The sequence below is a fragment of the Anomalospiza imberbis genome, chromosome 10 (assembly GCF_031753505.1).
Source record: "Anomalospiza imberbis isolate Cuckoo-Finch-1a 21T00152 chromosome 10, ASM3175350v1, whole genome shotgun sequence".
In the NCBI taxonomy this organism is placed as follows: Eukaryota; Metazoa; Chordata; class Aves; order Passeriformes; family Viduidae; genus Anomalospiza; species Anomalospiza imberbis.
Genome location: NC_089690.1, coordinates 11,248,220 through 11,264,056, shown reverse-complemented (window position 1 = coordinate 11,264,056; position 15,837 = coordinate 11,248,220). Strand labels below are relative to the sequence as shown.

Here is a 15,837-nt window from a genome sequence, read left to right as displayed (position 1 = left end):
TGTCTTTGCAGTGCCTGATGTACAACTTCACTTCCTGACCTCAGAGGGTTTTGGAAAGGATGCAATTTTCATTAACAGGTGGGGTTTTTTAAAGAAGAGGGAACATGAATGACAGTTTCTTTTACAGGAAAGTGAGAGACTCACCCACAGCAGGTCAGGCACACTGCCCATAATTGAACTGAGCCACCTAAATCCCTCTTAGGAATATTTTTCACTTGTGCATGCTGGTCAAAAAAGTTTCAGTGTAAGCTCTCAATTTCTTTCCAAGAGCAGTTTTACCCTTGAACTCAATGGAAGCAGAGCTCTTAAAATTAGTAAAGCTTCATTAAGAGTATCCTCACTGGGGAGACTCTAAAACACAGTTCCATGACTGTCATGCCAACCACTGCTTTTTCACACACACCACTGCATCCCCCTGCTGCCCAAGTAAGTTCTTCTTACCAGGTACCACTTGACAGTTGGTGTCACACTGGCAGGGTAAAACCCATCAATATCTGGACATGTGATCTTCTGATTGGCATGCTCCAAGTAGAACATCTCCTCAGTGGGTTTTATGGAATGGCTCACACAAGAATGCTGGTCTTTTGGAACAACTTCCAAGGGAAAAGCAACTTTGCTGCAGTAGGTTGTGTTCCTGAAGGGTGGACGAGAACAGGGCTGATTAGTTGAAACTTGTTTACTCCTACAGCAGTGGAGTGGAATGAAATAGAAATTATATCTGCAGTAACAAGCATCATAGTACTGATGAGGTTATGTACAGCCTTAGTTGACTCATTTATAAATGGGAAAGAAAACCCCACCAGAAGTGGCCACACAAGCTTACAAAAGCCTATAAAGATGACTAACAAGCAACATCCACTCCCCTGCTGCTAAAGCAGATCATAAGGTCAAAGACACAGACAAAAGACAACGTGAGGAAGATCGAAAAGAGCTCTTACACACAGCAGATGCTACTTTCATTTTGCACCACAGTTGAGACACTTTTAATTTCCTAGAAATCGGAATCTCATGAATCTTTGCCAAATTAGCGTGCAGTCAAAACATTACCCCTGCATCTGAAGCTATTTTTACTCTAGACATGCAGATCACTTCTTAATGGTGAGTGCCTGTGGATTTTGCCATGGGCTCAGCAATAATATTTTCACGGACACTTGCAGCAAGGAGAGGCACGCTCATTAGTGTCTGCAAGGCTCCAAGCATTATTGCCATGTAAATTGGCTCAGCACTGAGCAGTCCTATAATTGCAACATTCTTTTCCCATTACTGCTTTTGTAAATGGTAGTCTCCCCACAGAAAGTTCTGGTGCTAACAGCATCATTTCCCCACCTCCACAAAAGTCCTTTGATTGCACTGAAGACGTACAGAAACTGCACCACACAACCTACCTGAGCATGCAGGTGTAATTCCCAGTGTCATTGAGAAGAGCAGGCCAGAACCAAAGGGTGTCTTTATCCTTACTGATGTGATTGTCAGGGAGACGATAATTAATGGGCTCCTCCAGATCCCGGTCCTGCGCGATCCTGTACCAGATCAGGGTTAAGCCAGCAGAATGGGCTGTGCTATAGTTGTACTTCAAGAAGGTCTCAAAAAGTGGGCATTTGATCTTGGCAGGTTCCCCATCGTAAATCTGGATCTGCTTCATGGTATCCACACCCCAGTCATCGCAGCGTTCTGCAGCCAGGAAGAACAAGGTGCCTTAGGCTTGCAAGTGTGCAGGAGGAGAATAGTTCTGCCCGTGCTCCCCACAGCCCTTGGTTCTGTCCCCATTAAAATCAGAAACAAAACTGCAGTGTTTTCAATGAAAGCAAACTGAGCTTTTATAAAACAGAGCAAGAACATTGTGTTCATTTCCAGAGAACCTGGAAACTTCTGTTTTCATTTGTACACCTCCTACGTTTATGCCAAGCTATTTATCTCTCATCAGGACAATAGAAAAGGATATTCCTGCATAAAACCAGGCTTCCTACAGAGCTCCAAGAAAATTTACCACAAAAGTCTTATGTGGGAAGATAAAATTTGGATGACAACAATGCCAGAGGTGTGTGTGCATCCATACACAATGATAGGGAAGATGGAAACAGACGTGCTGAAATAGGAGGAAAAAAAAAAAAAGAAATCAAACATCAACCCTCCCTTAGAGCTGTGGGTCACTTTCCCTGCCAGAAGAAGCTGGACTATGGGTTCCAAAAGTGAGGACTGTCTTTCTTGTGATGGATTGATGTGACACCTGTGCACACCAGGATAACACAGTGAGTACAAGCAGTAATAAGTGACACAGAAAGACTGTCGATTGTGAAGTTTAGAAGTGGAGCTGAGGGGGCAGAAGGGACAGTACGGAGCAGGTAGCAGCAGGTTCTCTTGTATCCCCAGGTGCAAACCCCAAGCACAGTTCAACAACAGGCAGTGGCTCAGTGTGGCTCACAGCAGACTTGGACTGACATAGAAAACAGCCAGCATGAGAAAAAGCTGTATAGAGCTTTTTTTCTTTAATTACTTTCTTTTAAAAAGTATTCTTGTCATTGGCAAACAGTTTCACCACAAAAAGCACAGTCCAAACCCATTTCTCTTCCAAGGACTCTTCTCCACTCCGTTCCTCCTACCATCAGGATATCTAGGCAGGCAGGCAGGGACTCGGTGCAAGCAAAGCACAGTCCCAAGGTGTCAGCAAACCTGGGAGCAACCTGCACTGTCAGAGCCAACTGAGACACACGGAGAAGCTGCTGTCACTGCACCTCCTACCTCCCCACGCTGACAAGGCAGCATGGCACGCTTCCCAGCGCCTCTCTTGGAGCTGCTGGGAGGCATTTGCTAGGGCAGCCTGATGTCTGAGAACCCAAAATGAGTCAAACAGGAGAGGGGTGTGCTGCCTGCAGCAGTCCTTGGGAGCAGTGTCTCAGCACATCACACACAGGCTCACCAGAGACAGCACTGCAAAGCCTCTCCCATTTGCAGATACTAGAAGAACTCAGACTGAGAGGAGAAACAGAATACAAAATGCTCTTTGAGCCCAATTCTTCTGAATTCTTCTGAACTGACTTCACAGGCCCAAAGCAGGATTTCTGGCATTTATTCTTCCCTAAATAGTCGGTGTAATGTAGCTTGCCCCCAAATTCATACTTAATTAAAAAAAGCAGAGATAAACCTTTGAGAAGACAGGCCTGCAGCACTTAAAGGCAGTGATGGCTCCTATGGCTCAGCAATCGTTAGTCATGGGCAGGAGGAATCTGGGCCAGTAAGAATAGAAATGTTTTCTGGCAGGTTTACACAGAAATGTAAATGCAAGCTGCACTGCTCCTCCTGCAGTATGCCAAACACCCATATGACAGAGTGATACTTCTGGAGGAAGAGAATGAATTGGGCTAGGAAGAGGCGGTGAAGCTACCCAGAACACAAGCATTTGTTCAGAGGAACCCCAAACCCAAATATCTAGAGAGTGCTCATCATCCAAAACCATACAGATCTTTCAAATTGCACAGCATCACACACCATGGCTGCTACCACAGGCAGTGCCAAGGCTCGTTTTCAAAGACCAAACCACTGTTGGAAGCCTCACACCCTGGGAAGGAGCATAATGAGCCATCACCACCATGATCAGGGCAAACTGGAATCAGCAGACTGCTTTATGCTGGTGAACTGGGCATGGTCAAGTGTCTTTAGAGTGGTAATGAGACAAATGAGCCTGCAGAGACTGCCTGCTAACTGCATGGTAAAGCATGGACTGTTACTCATGGAGACAGGGCATTTTTTTCTGTAAAGAAAGGCCTCCCCTCTGAAAGGAGCAGACCTGGCTCCGTAAATCTGGATGCCCAGGTTCTCTTCCCAGAATCTGACTTGTGCCTCCTCTTGGGCTGCATAAAAGCAAATCTTCCTTATTACTTCAAATGGCAAGACTGGGGAGAGAAGAAACTATATAAAACATTACTGTACTGAAATTCTTGGAGGTAAGATCAATGAAATTTGCAATCATGAGCAGCTCTTGCATTTTGCCACAGCCCATAAATCAGCACTGTAAAACTACTTACCCGTTCAACCTGAATGAGTTATTGAAAATAAATACAACTATTTTCTTTATTTTTCTTCCTACATTTCTCTAAAACAATGCCCAGGCCTTGCCTTCTTGGCTTGGGAAGAGAGGACTGTTATCATTTTGTTGTAAGAGCTGTACCTGGAGATTTTGTCTCAGAGCTGGCCTGGCTTCAGGAACGCTGTCACAGCAAACAGGTGGTGCTAAGGCTCCCCACGTGCCCTGCCCTGGGCTACTGTAAGCTCTGAGCTGAACCCCAGACACAGCACATAACTGCTGGTGATGAACAGCTACACCCAGAGCTCAGGAGCAGCTGTGCCTCCCTCCCAAGGCAAGGACAACTCCTAGCTGCCAGGGCAAAGCCACCCAGCACGACTCCGAGGGCTCAGGAAGTACTGCCATGACCCATCACGCAGAGCAGAGATGGCAGGAACACCACAGGCTGCAGCAAAATGTCCTTAACACATAAAACACCGAGGACGGAAATGGTGGCGCTCTGCACAGCTTCCCTCCTCCCTGTGCCCTGCTGACAGTTCCACTGCTATTTCTACATTTTGGGGTGTTTTACTCCCAAGATAGCTGAGCTCTGCCTGATACAATGTGTGAGAACTGCAGGGCACCCCTCACACACACCTTTGTGAGCCTCCTCCTCCTCCTCCTCAGCTGTGATGGTGCTCTTCTCCCTGTGACAACAGCAACCTTTGCTCTGCTGGCACTTCTGCAGCAGAGCCCAGCAGATGGGGCAACATGTCCACACACATCTTTAAGTAGAGGGGATATTCACATTATTATTGCTATAATTTTATTTGCATCCAACAGCTCCCCACAACATTTTGTGCTCTTTCCACTATTTTAAGGTCTACTGGATATTCAGAGCCTACTTGCTACTAACATCAGCATGCAACTACTTGTGTGCCAGTCTAAATTTGAGATAACCTGAATAAAATTGCATGACTGACCCTTCATTGGCATAAAGCAGTCCCCCTAGGAAAAAAAAATATATATACACACATTGATATATCCTGATTCCAGCAACAATGTGATTTGAGGGAGCACTGCAGAAAAAGGATGCAAGGATCCAGTTCTAATTGTGAGAAACAGCACTAACCTCTATGGTGCTGTGCCATTTGTAAAAACTCACACTTGTTTTCACTGGCTAAGCCTCAGAAGTGGGTTTTTTCTCTCTTGAAATCTTTCCTGTACAAAACACCTGATGGAGTTAAGCGCGGCTCCTGATTAAATCAACTGGGACCAGCATTCATGCTGTGACTCCAGAGGTTCTCTAACAAATGGAAACTAGTGAGAAGATGGAGCTATATCCAACTCCACATCTCTTCTATGCTGCAGCAAATGGAGCAATACACATATACCTGAGGGACACAGTAAAATTGTCTAAAAATACACCATCCCACAAATGCACCTTCCTAGAAATGCCTCTGCAAAACGATTTTGAAAGAAGCCACCTTGTCCTCAGTACCAATCAAGAGCACTGCAGCTCCCTTGACCCCTCTTACTGCTGAATGCCCTGCAATTACACAGCGAGGCCATGACCCACAACACCTACCTGGGACAGACAACGTGGGAAAAAGGCAAGAAATGGTCCTGTTTGCACAGCCCTGCTTAGGAAAAGGGGTGAGGGTCACACAGGATAGAGGAAGGCTGCATGGTGGAAGAAAAACCCATCTCCAGAACTGGAAGACAAAGTGCAGGCAACGGCAGAAGGGTGAGGATAAGGATGCCCACTTTGATTTCATGTGCCTTGAGGGGGCCTGCCTTGCATGCAGACTGGGACCATGCAGTGGCAGCAGGACACTGCCATCAGTGCTGCCAGATTAATCATCCCTGTTCCTCACACCACTTCAGCTGCAGCATAAAATGGATCTGTAGGATGATTTGGTTGGAAGGAACCTTAAAAATCACCCGGTTCCAACACCGTTGCTGTGGGTGCAGGGACATCTCCCTCTAGACCACATTTCTTAAAGACCTATTTAGCCTGGCCTTGAACACTTCCAGGGATAGGTCATCCACAGCTTTTCTGGGTATCCTCTTCCAGTGCCTCACCACCCCCACAGCAAAGACTTTCTTCCTAATATCAAATTTAAACCTACCCTCCCTAAGCTTAAGGTCATCCTCCCTTGTCCCATCTCTACATGCCCTTGTGAGAAGTCCTTCAGCAGCTTTCCATACTGGAAGGGCTCTAAGGTCTCCTCAGAGCCATTCCTTTCCAAGCTGAGCAGCCCCAGCACTCTCAGCTTGTTCATAGGAGAGGTGCTCCAGCTCTCAGGTCAACTTCATGCCCTCCTCTGGACTCACTCCAACTGATTCATGTTCTTTGTATGCTGGGGACCCCAGACCTGAACACAGCACTGCAGGTGGGGTCTCACCAGAACAGAGCAGAGGGGCAGAATCACCTCCCTTGACCTCCTGGCCACACTTCTTTTGTTTTGACCCATGACACAGTTGGCTTTTCGGGGCTGCCAAGTCATATCTCAACAGCTTCCTACTTTCTTCATCTGTCCCTGCTGCATAACCTTAAAGCAAAGCTGCTATGAGTCAGCCTCTACCCGGGAGGCACAGCAAGGCCAGCCTGTTATCATGATGCACAAATCAGCATCAATAAGGCAGAAAAAGCTGATCACACAAAGCAATTAAGCAAGCATTAATCATTACTACCTTAAAAGAAATTTTCCTTACCACCATCTTCCAAACTCTGTCAGTGAGAAGGAAGGAGAGGAACCAAGGCTGAATGGAGAAGCTGTGCTGTGAGCACAGGAGGCACCAGCTGTGGCCAACACCACACGTGGGTGCATCTCCCATTTATGCCAGTGCCAAGAGCACCCACTCTCCCCACTGTGTCTTCATTCTTCCTTTTTCACCCTGCACGAGACCACCCCCTGATCCCTGGCTGTGTGCTCTGCTCAGTAGTATCCTATCTGACCGTACAACAGGGCAGAAGAATAGCATGGAACAAAAATGAGAAGCTCTGCCCTTAACTGGAAGAAGAGGCACAAACCAAAACACGCTGAGATGGGTGGGAATGACACAGAAGTTGGGTTAGGCCCAGCCAAGATCAGCTGGCTGTCACCGTTTGCTCTCACTACTTCTGCAGCAGTGACGGTGGCCACAGAACACCTAAAAACTGGTTGTAACTGAATGCTGCCTTGGAGGCTCAACCTAGAAGCTGTGCCAACTCTGCAGAAATTTATAATCTCACTTCCAGTGGAAACACATCCAAAGAGGCCTCTCATAACCCCACTGCCTTCCTCCCACAGCCTCTCCAGTAGAGCAAGGAGGTGGAAGTGGTCCTGGCACAAACTTCCTACACAGCCCAACCCCATCCATGTAGTTCTGCTGTGATGGCATTGGTGACATGGTTTTACACTTCTCCCAAGTTTCATCATACTCATCCTGTGTTGCCACTGAGCTGTGATGCCCCCACAGAAGTCTCTCTGGATGCTGCACACTAGGATGGAGTCTCTCTCTCTCTCCAAGTGCTTTTATCATTTGAATAGGTAGGGCAGCTCAGAAAAGAAGAAGGAAAAGGACCTTCTGTTGTAGAAGAGCTCAGTTTTGAAAAGCACCTGTACATGGCAGTTGATTAACTTTAGACCCTGAATGTCTAATTTAAACATGTGTGAAAACCTGCCTCTGCCAAAGTCATAGAAAACAAGTTGACTGCATAAACGTCTGTTGACTTCAGGGGAAGCAGCCAAAGCAAGACATCCAAAAAACTATGATCCTGTAATGGAGCCCAAAGCTTCTGACTCTGAATCGCCTTATCTCATCAAGCACAGCCTGTAACATGGGGTAGTCTTTATTTGTGTCTCTTAGAACTCCCCCACAGTGAGCTCTGTGACTTCACTCTCTATCTGTGCATAAAGCTGTTTACTGCATGTGGCAGAGTATTTTGGTTACCCCCAGCAACTGAGCCAAAAAAAAAAAAAAATTATATTCAGATTTCTCTAGCAAGCTTGACATATTTTTCTGGAGGCTTTCTTTAAATTTGAGATCAAAACAATAAAGGTAGGGGCATGAACTGCTTCCCTGAAGGATAAGAGCAAACAGCTACTTTCAATCCCACTTCATTGAGAAAATTTATGCGTGAAGCAAAGCAGAGCAGCATAGGAAGAGGAAAGGGACAGGAAATGGAACACCCCATTGCAAAGTCATCTGTAGGAGAGGCAGCATGAGAATGGGGTTTATCTGATCAGCATCACTGCTGAGCTGTGCTTAAGCTGGCAGGGGCTCTTGAGTGCCTGGGACAACACACTGGGACTTGACAAGGTCCAGGCTAACTCCTGGCTCTGCCAACAGGCTTGCTTAGCTAAACCCACGCAGCCCAGTTAGTGCACTTAGCCAGGTGCTCTGTTGCCTGCTTTAAAATACAGTCAGCAATTCTTCCCTGTCCATCCCACAGGGATGTCTGCATTACAAAGACACTGCAGCAGTTGTCCTTGGACAAGGATGAGAACCAAACAAACTCAGCAGGCAGTAAAATGCACTACAAGGGTCCAAGAGTCCAGCAGAGTCACCTGGGTGCCACAAAACCTCTGACAGTGAGAGCACAGCCCTGTGGCTGTGGCAGGGGGACATGACAGCTCCCTGATGTCCTGTTTGATTCCCACACGGGAGCAAAAGTGACTGTTCAATACCGTATCTGCAACACACCCAGAAAGGGCTGATTTCCTCCCCACGCTCCTGCACTTCCATGCAGATAGGTCACACCATGATGCCTGCACAGAGCTCACCCCTCACAACCCATTTCCTCAGCTGACAAGAAGCAGACGTGAGGTTTTATCTCCTCAGTGGGCACAGCTCTGGCTGGTGTGGAGGGAGGCTGGTGGCTGTGGGGACACGTCTGCACCCAGGTCAGCTCTGCTCCACGGGTTTTATCTCCATCCATCCACTCCAGGGCTGTGCAGCTTTCAACACCCTCAGTGTCAATGACTTCATACCCCCAAGTGCCATAAACTTCTACAACCACAGTAGCTCACAGATGGGTATGGATGGTTATAAAATCACGTCCTAAATTAGGACAGCAAGAAGCTGAGATTGGAAGAGTAGGAGGAAGTCAGGAAATCCCAGGAGATGATGGTGGGGGAGGGATTTAGTTTCTTTAGAAAACAATAATGCAGTTTAATCTGTTTTTCTTTTGACTTTATACACTAAAATAAGCTTCTCAGCTTCTGGGGCTGTCACAAATCATAAGGAAAATAAAGCAACTGGAACCCCATCAGTAGAGTAAGAGCCATATAGCAATAATCCTGAGGAGCTGCACAGGGCTTTCCATCTTCAAAGTGTTTTACAGACAGTAACTTATTAATCTGCAAATTTCCCCTGGCCAAAAGTAACTGTTCTGCCTCTCTGCTAAGCAAGAGATCCACAGTGCAGATCAGCACTTGGGAGAGACAGTGCAGGCAAGTGGCTCTGACCTCTGGAGCTAGACCTCTGTTTCCTTCTCACTGCAGCCAGAACTCCACTGCTCCAGCCACCACCTGAACCCAGAAGCATTGATGACGTCTGGCACTTTGGAGCCAACTTCAGAGCAGCAAAACCAAAGTGGCTGAAAGCCTCTGATATGGGGGAGTGTAAATAGACATGTTCACAATCCAGCAAATAACAGCAAAGCCTGAAATAAAGCTCCCAGGAGAGAAACTCCTGGCTGCTTTCCAGCCACTACCTGCCATGCTGGGGTATCATTCTGGCCCAGTCCTGGGCTCATCCTACCACACAGCCTGTCTGATAGCCCCCAAGGGAGCTACAGAGGCATTTCCTATGCACACATGATGATTCCCCCTACCAAAGGGCTATTTATGCACAACAGGTACCTGCTCACACTACATGGGTCCATTAGATAATCAGCATGAGGCTGCTCCTCCTCTCCTGGCAGCATATTCTTCTGCTTTTGCAATTCCCTAAGATAGTACTCCCAACCATGGTCATCTCCCCAGCCCTCACACTACAAAAGCTCTTGGAGGGTGAAGAGAGCAGCCTGGTTAGCAGAGAGGAAAAATGGAACAAGAAGCACAATTACAGCCACATCTTATTTCTAAGTTGGTATCTAACATTGGCCAGCTTCATTCAGAAACAAGAAGATAACATTATTCTGTATTCATAGTGGCTGTTATGTTCTTTGTCTGACTGGTTTTTCATCTCTCTTCAGCCAGTGTATATTTATATGACTTCAGTAGTGCCAAAGAAACTACTGTACAACCAGACCCGGGTCCATCGGTTTTGTTATCCTTCCCTGGCTATCAGAACATCTGGGTTCATTAAGCATCCTACAACACGAGTTCCATCTTAAGGATGGCTTAGTTAGGCAAGGAAAGCAGAAGACCTTGACTTCCCCTGTAAACACTGACCAAAGGTCATGAGTGATGCACTCGTGCACTCCATACACTGCAGATCATGTATGTTCTCAAGACTAGGAAAAGATCTGCCCACGTGTTCAGCATCTGCGAACAAAAGACTCAGGCACAAATTCAGTCTCAGGCTCTACATCTCTTACTCTACACTAGTCAGATCGCATTTCTTCCCTCATACAGCTTGCACCTCCCTTTGAGCAACTGATTTTGTTTCAGCACCAGCCTCCATACGCAGCAGAAACAGCAGAGCCCAGAGAACAGATGTTAAGAGCCATAGTGCTGTAGGCAAAATCTGGAGGGGAAATAAAGTTTGTGGGTTTGTCTCTCCAGTAGGAAGCAGGGTGAAGCATAATGCTAAAGCTTTCTGACACACTGCCAGAGACTGACAGCCATAGTGGCTTAACTGGATGGAAGTGCGACTTGCATCCAGAGCAATGCTGGTACTTTAGAGCTTGAAATTTAGCAAGTGTTGGTTCCTCACATCCTCTGTAAGCTCACAGAACTTGGGACTCAGCAGAGCTGGTACCCCTGGCTTGGGCAGTCTCTGGTCAGTATTGCTGACCAGATTGCTCCACTGGGAAGGATGGCAGAGGCAGGAAAAGTGGCAGCAAACCACAAGACGACTCCTGTCCCTACTCCAGCCTTCCTCAGTCCATCCTGGGCTGGAGAGAGAGAACTGGTCTCAACAATACAGCATTACATGACTTCATAGTCAAAACACAGAAAAGGACTCAGCTGAAATGACAAATGTCTACCAAGTCACACATGTTAAATATCCCAGGAACCAGGTTCCCCAGTGAGAGCTACCCATCGCCAGGGCCCTGCTTGATGTTAGGTGATCACCAGGGCACCTGTAGACTGTGCACAGTCCTTCTGCATTCGCTCCAGGTAAGTTCAGCTCTGCTCCCCCCACCTACACACCCTGCTCCAAGACGGAAAAGCAAGCCCAAATGCTGTAACATTTCCAGAACAAGGCCACTACCATTCTGCTATGTATTTATGACTTTGCAAGGGTGAAACGAGCTCCAGTCTCCTTTTGGTGCCAGTCCCAGGAAACCCTGCAGTGAAACAGAGGGCTGCACAGACGGCTGCCCCTCCATCCAAGTACAAAGAGCCATCCAAGCCCATAATGAATAACAAAGGACATTCTGACAGCCTGAACTGGTTGTCCATGGCACAAAAAAGAAGCTTTGAACTGAAGAGTGTGTCTGACACCCACAAATCTGCAGGAAATTAAATGCATACACTGCAGTGGATTTGCAGGAAAAGTGTATTTTAACTGATCAGGTGTCTCATGTATTGAGACTAGACTTACATTCTTGCAGCACTCTACAAGGGTTCTGGCCACCCTGTACAGCAAATCTATGCTAAAGAAGAAATGTTTAAAAAGTACTAAATGCCCTGCAGAAATGCATGGAGGGTTCTGGTTCTGCCAGATCAACTGGCACAAGCCTGTGTGACCCAAATGCCAGGGTGCTCATTTCTGAAATCAACTTCTTCCCAGCCAACTGTGTTAGCTTTTAGAGCTGCTCTAACATTTCCTGGGCAATCCTGATTCAATTGCACCCACCTCTCATTTCTGCAAAATCCCAAGATGACTGCACGTGGGGTGTTGTAATGCTGCCTCAGCAGGAGGAGGATGTTGCGTTGGTGGAGAGCAGAACAGCTCGTCCAGAAGCACAAGCAAAGCAGGGATTTTCCCAGCCAGCAGCTGAGATCCATGTCGCTGGGTCCCTCCTTCCCCACACACTCCTACTGCCTAGGGCTTAGTGGAGGAGACCTAGGCCGTGTATTGTTTCTCCTTTGCCGTTTCCCCTTTGCTCACCACTTCCACCCAGCCCCTGTTAGCCAGCACAGGACATTCCCCACTAAAGATCACAGCCTACTGTGAGTGCCTGCAGCCCTTGGGCAGCCCAAGGAGAAAAACCTCCCAGGCTTCAGCCTCTGCAATGAACACTGCACTGAGATGAACCTTGCTGAAGTGCACGTTGTGAATGTGGCCCACAATAATTCAGTGTGGTCCAAGGGAGAATGACAGAAGAGCTGTTCATCTGCTCGGGGTACATTGTAACTGCTTGTTTGCCAGCATTGCAGAGGGACAAGAGTTCATGGGGGGACTCGTCAAACCCCTGTACAGCCCTTATTTCTGAACATTTCCTCCCATAAAACCAGCTCCTGTTCTTTCCTCCCTCCCCTTTCCACTTGCCTCCTGCAAATCATGCTGTCTCCTTCCACCCCCAAATAGGAAGTCCGGAGCCGAGACATGCACAATCTGCCTCTTCACAAGAGCTGGGCTGAACGAGTGCCAGAGGAGCTGCGAGCATGACAACATATTTCCTGTCAGGAAAGTGACTCAGTGAGACGGGTATCAGAGCTCCTCTTACTCTAGAAGATCCCCTCTCCCCTTGCATTGCTAAGGCATGAGTCAGAATTGGAGAGCTGGATCTCAGTCCCCTCCAGATCCAACCAGGGATAGCAGAGTGCAGGTTCAAGCCTGGGTCCTTCCTGCAACTCAGCGACAAGGCAGCTCCATGGGCCGAGCCCTGGATTCACCCCTCTCAGAAGGGCAGTAATGATACTGACAAAGGGGACAGCTGGAGTTTGCAAAGCACTTTTGGGTCGAAGTGCTGCTGCTATTTGCTCATGCATCTGTTCACACCACACTGGTTGTCTCTACACAGAGCATGGTACAACAGCCCCCCAGAACCAACACTGTGTTCATGCATTTCACTGAAGTATTTTATACACAACCATTTAATCCAGAAATACTGTAAATGCTCAAAACTCACTGCAGTTTTCTTCTCTGCACAGTAAGTGGGCAGGTCCATCACATGTCACATCCTTACCTGAGCTTCTGCCAGGGGTGACCATGGACAGCCAGAGTGAAACCAGCAGGACACTGACCATCTTCATCCTGGGAGACAAAGCACACAGACCTGGTTATTTGACACTGTTTTACCACTGCAGGCCATTTTTTAAGTCTATGTGTTTATTCCTCCATTCACCCAGTGATCCTTTAATTTTGGTACATCCCTGTTTTATCTGATGAAGGTTCCTTAAGAACAGCACCTGCATGGCCGCATCACTCCGCCTGCAGACAGCTTGCCAAGCCTGGGAGGTGATGGCTCTGAAGAGGATAGTCCAGCTCATTGATTTAAGTCATCAGAATAGTCTATATCAGGGAGCACAAGGAGTCAAACGGATGCTTGCACGCTACAGTTCCCACGCTTTGACTCCCAAAAGAAGGTCCTTTGCCAAGACCTCCTGGTCATCTCTAAGAACAAGTGCAGAGAGCGCTGGCAGCGGCTGCGGCACATCTGCACTGAATGCGTGTCCGACACTGACAGGACAGCCACACCAGAGCAGTCCCAATTGGCAAGGTGTGCTGCCAGTGACCTGCAAAGGGGCTGGCTGCCAGAGCCTACTTCAACCTGCTCCTGCAGGCAGTGGAGGCAAGACAGGGCCTCACCAGCTCTTCCCAGTCAAACCCTCCTTGGAACTCGCAGGAGTAAACAAACGCCAGGTTTGTACACTTTTTAGAAAGGATCTAAACAAAGGTTTATACTTTCTAAGCAGCAGTGATAAGCAGAAAACAATCCCAAACTTTTCCATTCCCACTACAGAACACAATTTCCTGTAATTTGAGATAAATGTACACTGCCAGAGTTTCACTGGCTGACCACTCCAGTATCTGGCATTCGGCTCTCAGAGCTGCTCACTCACTGGAATTAAATATCCCTCTGTTTCTAGGTTTTCCAGGATGCAATTTATAAGCTGGTAGTCATGAAAACTGACATCTACTAGATGCTCTCTTTAAAGGGGTTAAGGTCACATTTGATATTCCTGCATGCTGTCAGATCATAAAGGGAGAAGAGATGGTTAAAAGGCTGAACTTCATCAAAGCATCTCAGCTCTGCCAGGCAGATGCAGTAATGAGCATGGTGATACTGTCAGGAATACTGTGCTCATGAGATGACAGAGAAACCTGCTCCATCAGGGTGTGTTAAAAGTGTGGGGAGAGAAGCCACAGAGCTCCCTTAAACATCTCCCTCAAAAACCTGTCCAGAATATATGCAGTACACAGAAGGGCTTTGAGCATAAGCAGAGGACACCTCAAATTGCACAGATTGCAGAGATTAACAAGAATGCGACACGTGAACTGCACTACTCAAAACCCAGCAGCGGATATTGAATCTTCCTTTTCAGTGCTTACATCTGAAAAGCCTTTGTGCGATGCCTTCCCTCTGCTGGGCTCATCTCAAAGAGACAAAGGAAATCTGAAGCATGCCTGTTCTTCCCTGCACAATCCATGGAAAGGGCTGCACACTGCCTCTGAAGCCATCAGGCTTCAAACATGGTCAAGAAGCAAGGAAGAAAGTGAGGGTTTTTTTTCCCTGGGGTCCATCTGAGAGGGCTGATCATCCCCTACCACCTTCCTCCAAAGTGAAATGCCAGCTGCTTATCAAACCCTTCTCTACTGCCACCTACAACCAGCTCCCAATGTTACTTAAGACTCCATAGGGAAGAAACAATATTAAGTACTCCTACCCCTTGGAAATGCTGAAGAAAGATAAAACATTTTTATGCCATCAGATTGGACAGAGAGATCCAACATGCTGCACTTCTGGTAGGAATTAAGGAACTTTTTGTAATTGAGATGCTCAAAGAGAGGGGGTGTAAAGAGTGGCAGGGAATCATTCCCATAATCAAGATCCCTCATGGTTCCCTCTCCATTTGTCATTAGCTAAATGCACAGCGTGTCCTAACTCACCCTTATTTTCCAGTGACTCTCTCCTGCATTTCACACAAATCAGACTGAATTCAGCCCTGAAGCAAGCAGGAACAACTACAGACTTTGGATGAGTTTCCCTTGTATTGAGCAAGGCCATTTGCGTGGCCTGAGGCCAAAATAAACTACTACACTTCACTCGGTGATACATGAACTCTGCAGTGAGCTAATATTTACATCCATTAGATGTGCTCACAGGAACATGCTCCTTTCAACTGTCTCACAGAGCCACCAGGTCTCCGTTCCCATGAGCAAGGTATCCAAGATTTCCATGCTCTGCCTACTAGTAGGAAAATCCTTTTTTTCTTGCTCTACCCAGCTATAAAATCAAAAGCCTTACACACAAAGTGATTTACTTCTGGTTCATTCCAGGCTTTCCAGAGATCTTATCAGTGGAGACAGACAGACACAGAGCCTGTCAGATCACAGCAATTTCTCCATTACAGAGAAGGGACACAACTGACCACAGCCCTGGCTGCTCCCACTCTACACAAAATGCAAAGGACCATGGAAGGGACAGGCACAGAGTCAAGGGCTGGTCAAGGGGAGGCATCACACCTTCCTGGATGCCCTGACCAGGCCACAATCTGCCAGCCCAGCTCCATTCTTGTGGCACACGATTACTCAAAAATACTCCAAAACCCAAATAGCCCCAAACC

General features: G+C 47.3%; 1 protein-coding gene across 3 annotated transcripts in view; it reads right to left on the bottom strand.

The window, feature by feature from the left end:
• The window catches only part of IL1RAP (interleukin 1 receptor accessory protein), a 51,337-nt gene that overhangs the window by 20,437 nt on the left and 15,063 nt on the right, over positions 1-15,837 (bottom strand). For all 3 annotated transcript variants that reach the window (XM_068200676.1, XM_068200675.1, XM_068200677.1), the window contains exons 2-4: positions 13,236-13,303; positions 1,386-1,671; positions 442-634 (exon numbers count right to left, since the gene is read on the bottom strand). In XM_068200676.1, coding sequence (XP_068056777.1) covers positions 442-634; positions 1,386-1,671; positions 13,236-13,302 — 546 coding nt within the window. In that variant the 5' untranslated portion in view covers position 13,303. The remainder of the gene's footprint in view (positions 1-441; positions 635-1,385; positions 1,672-13,235; positions 13,304-15,837) is intronic.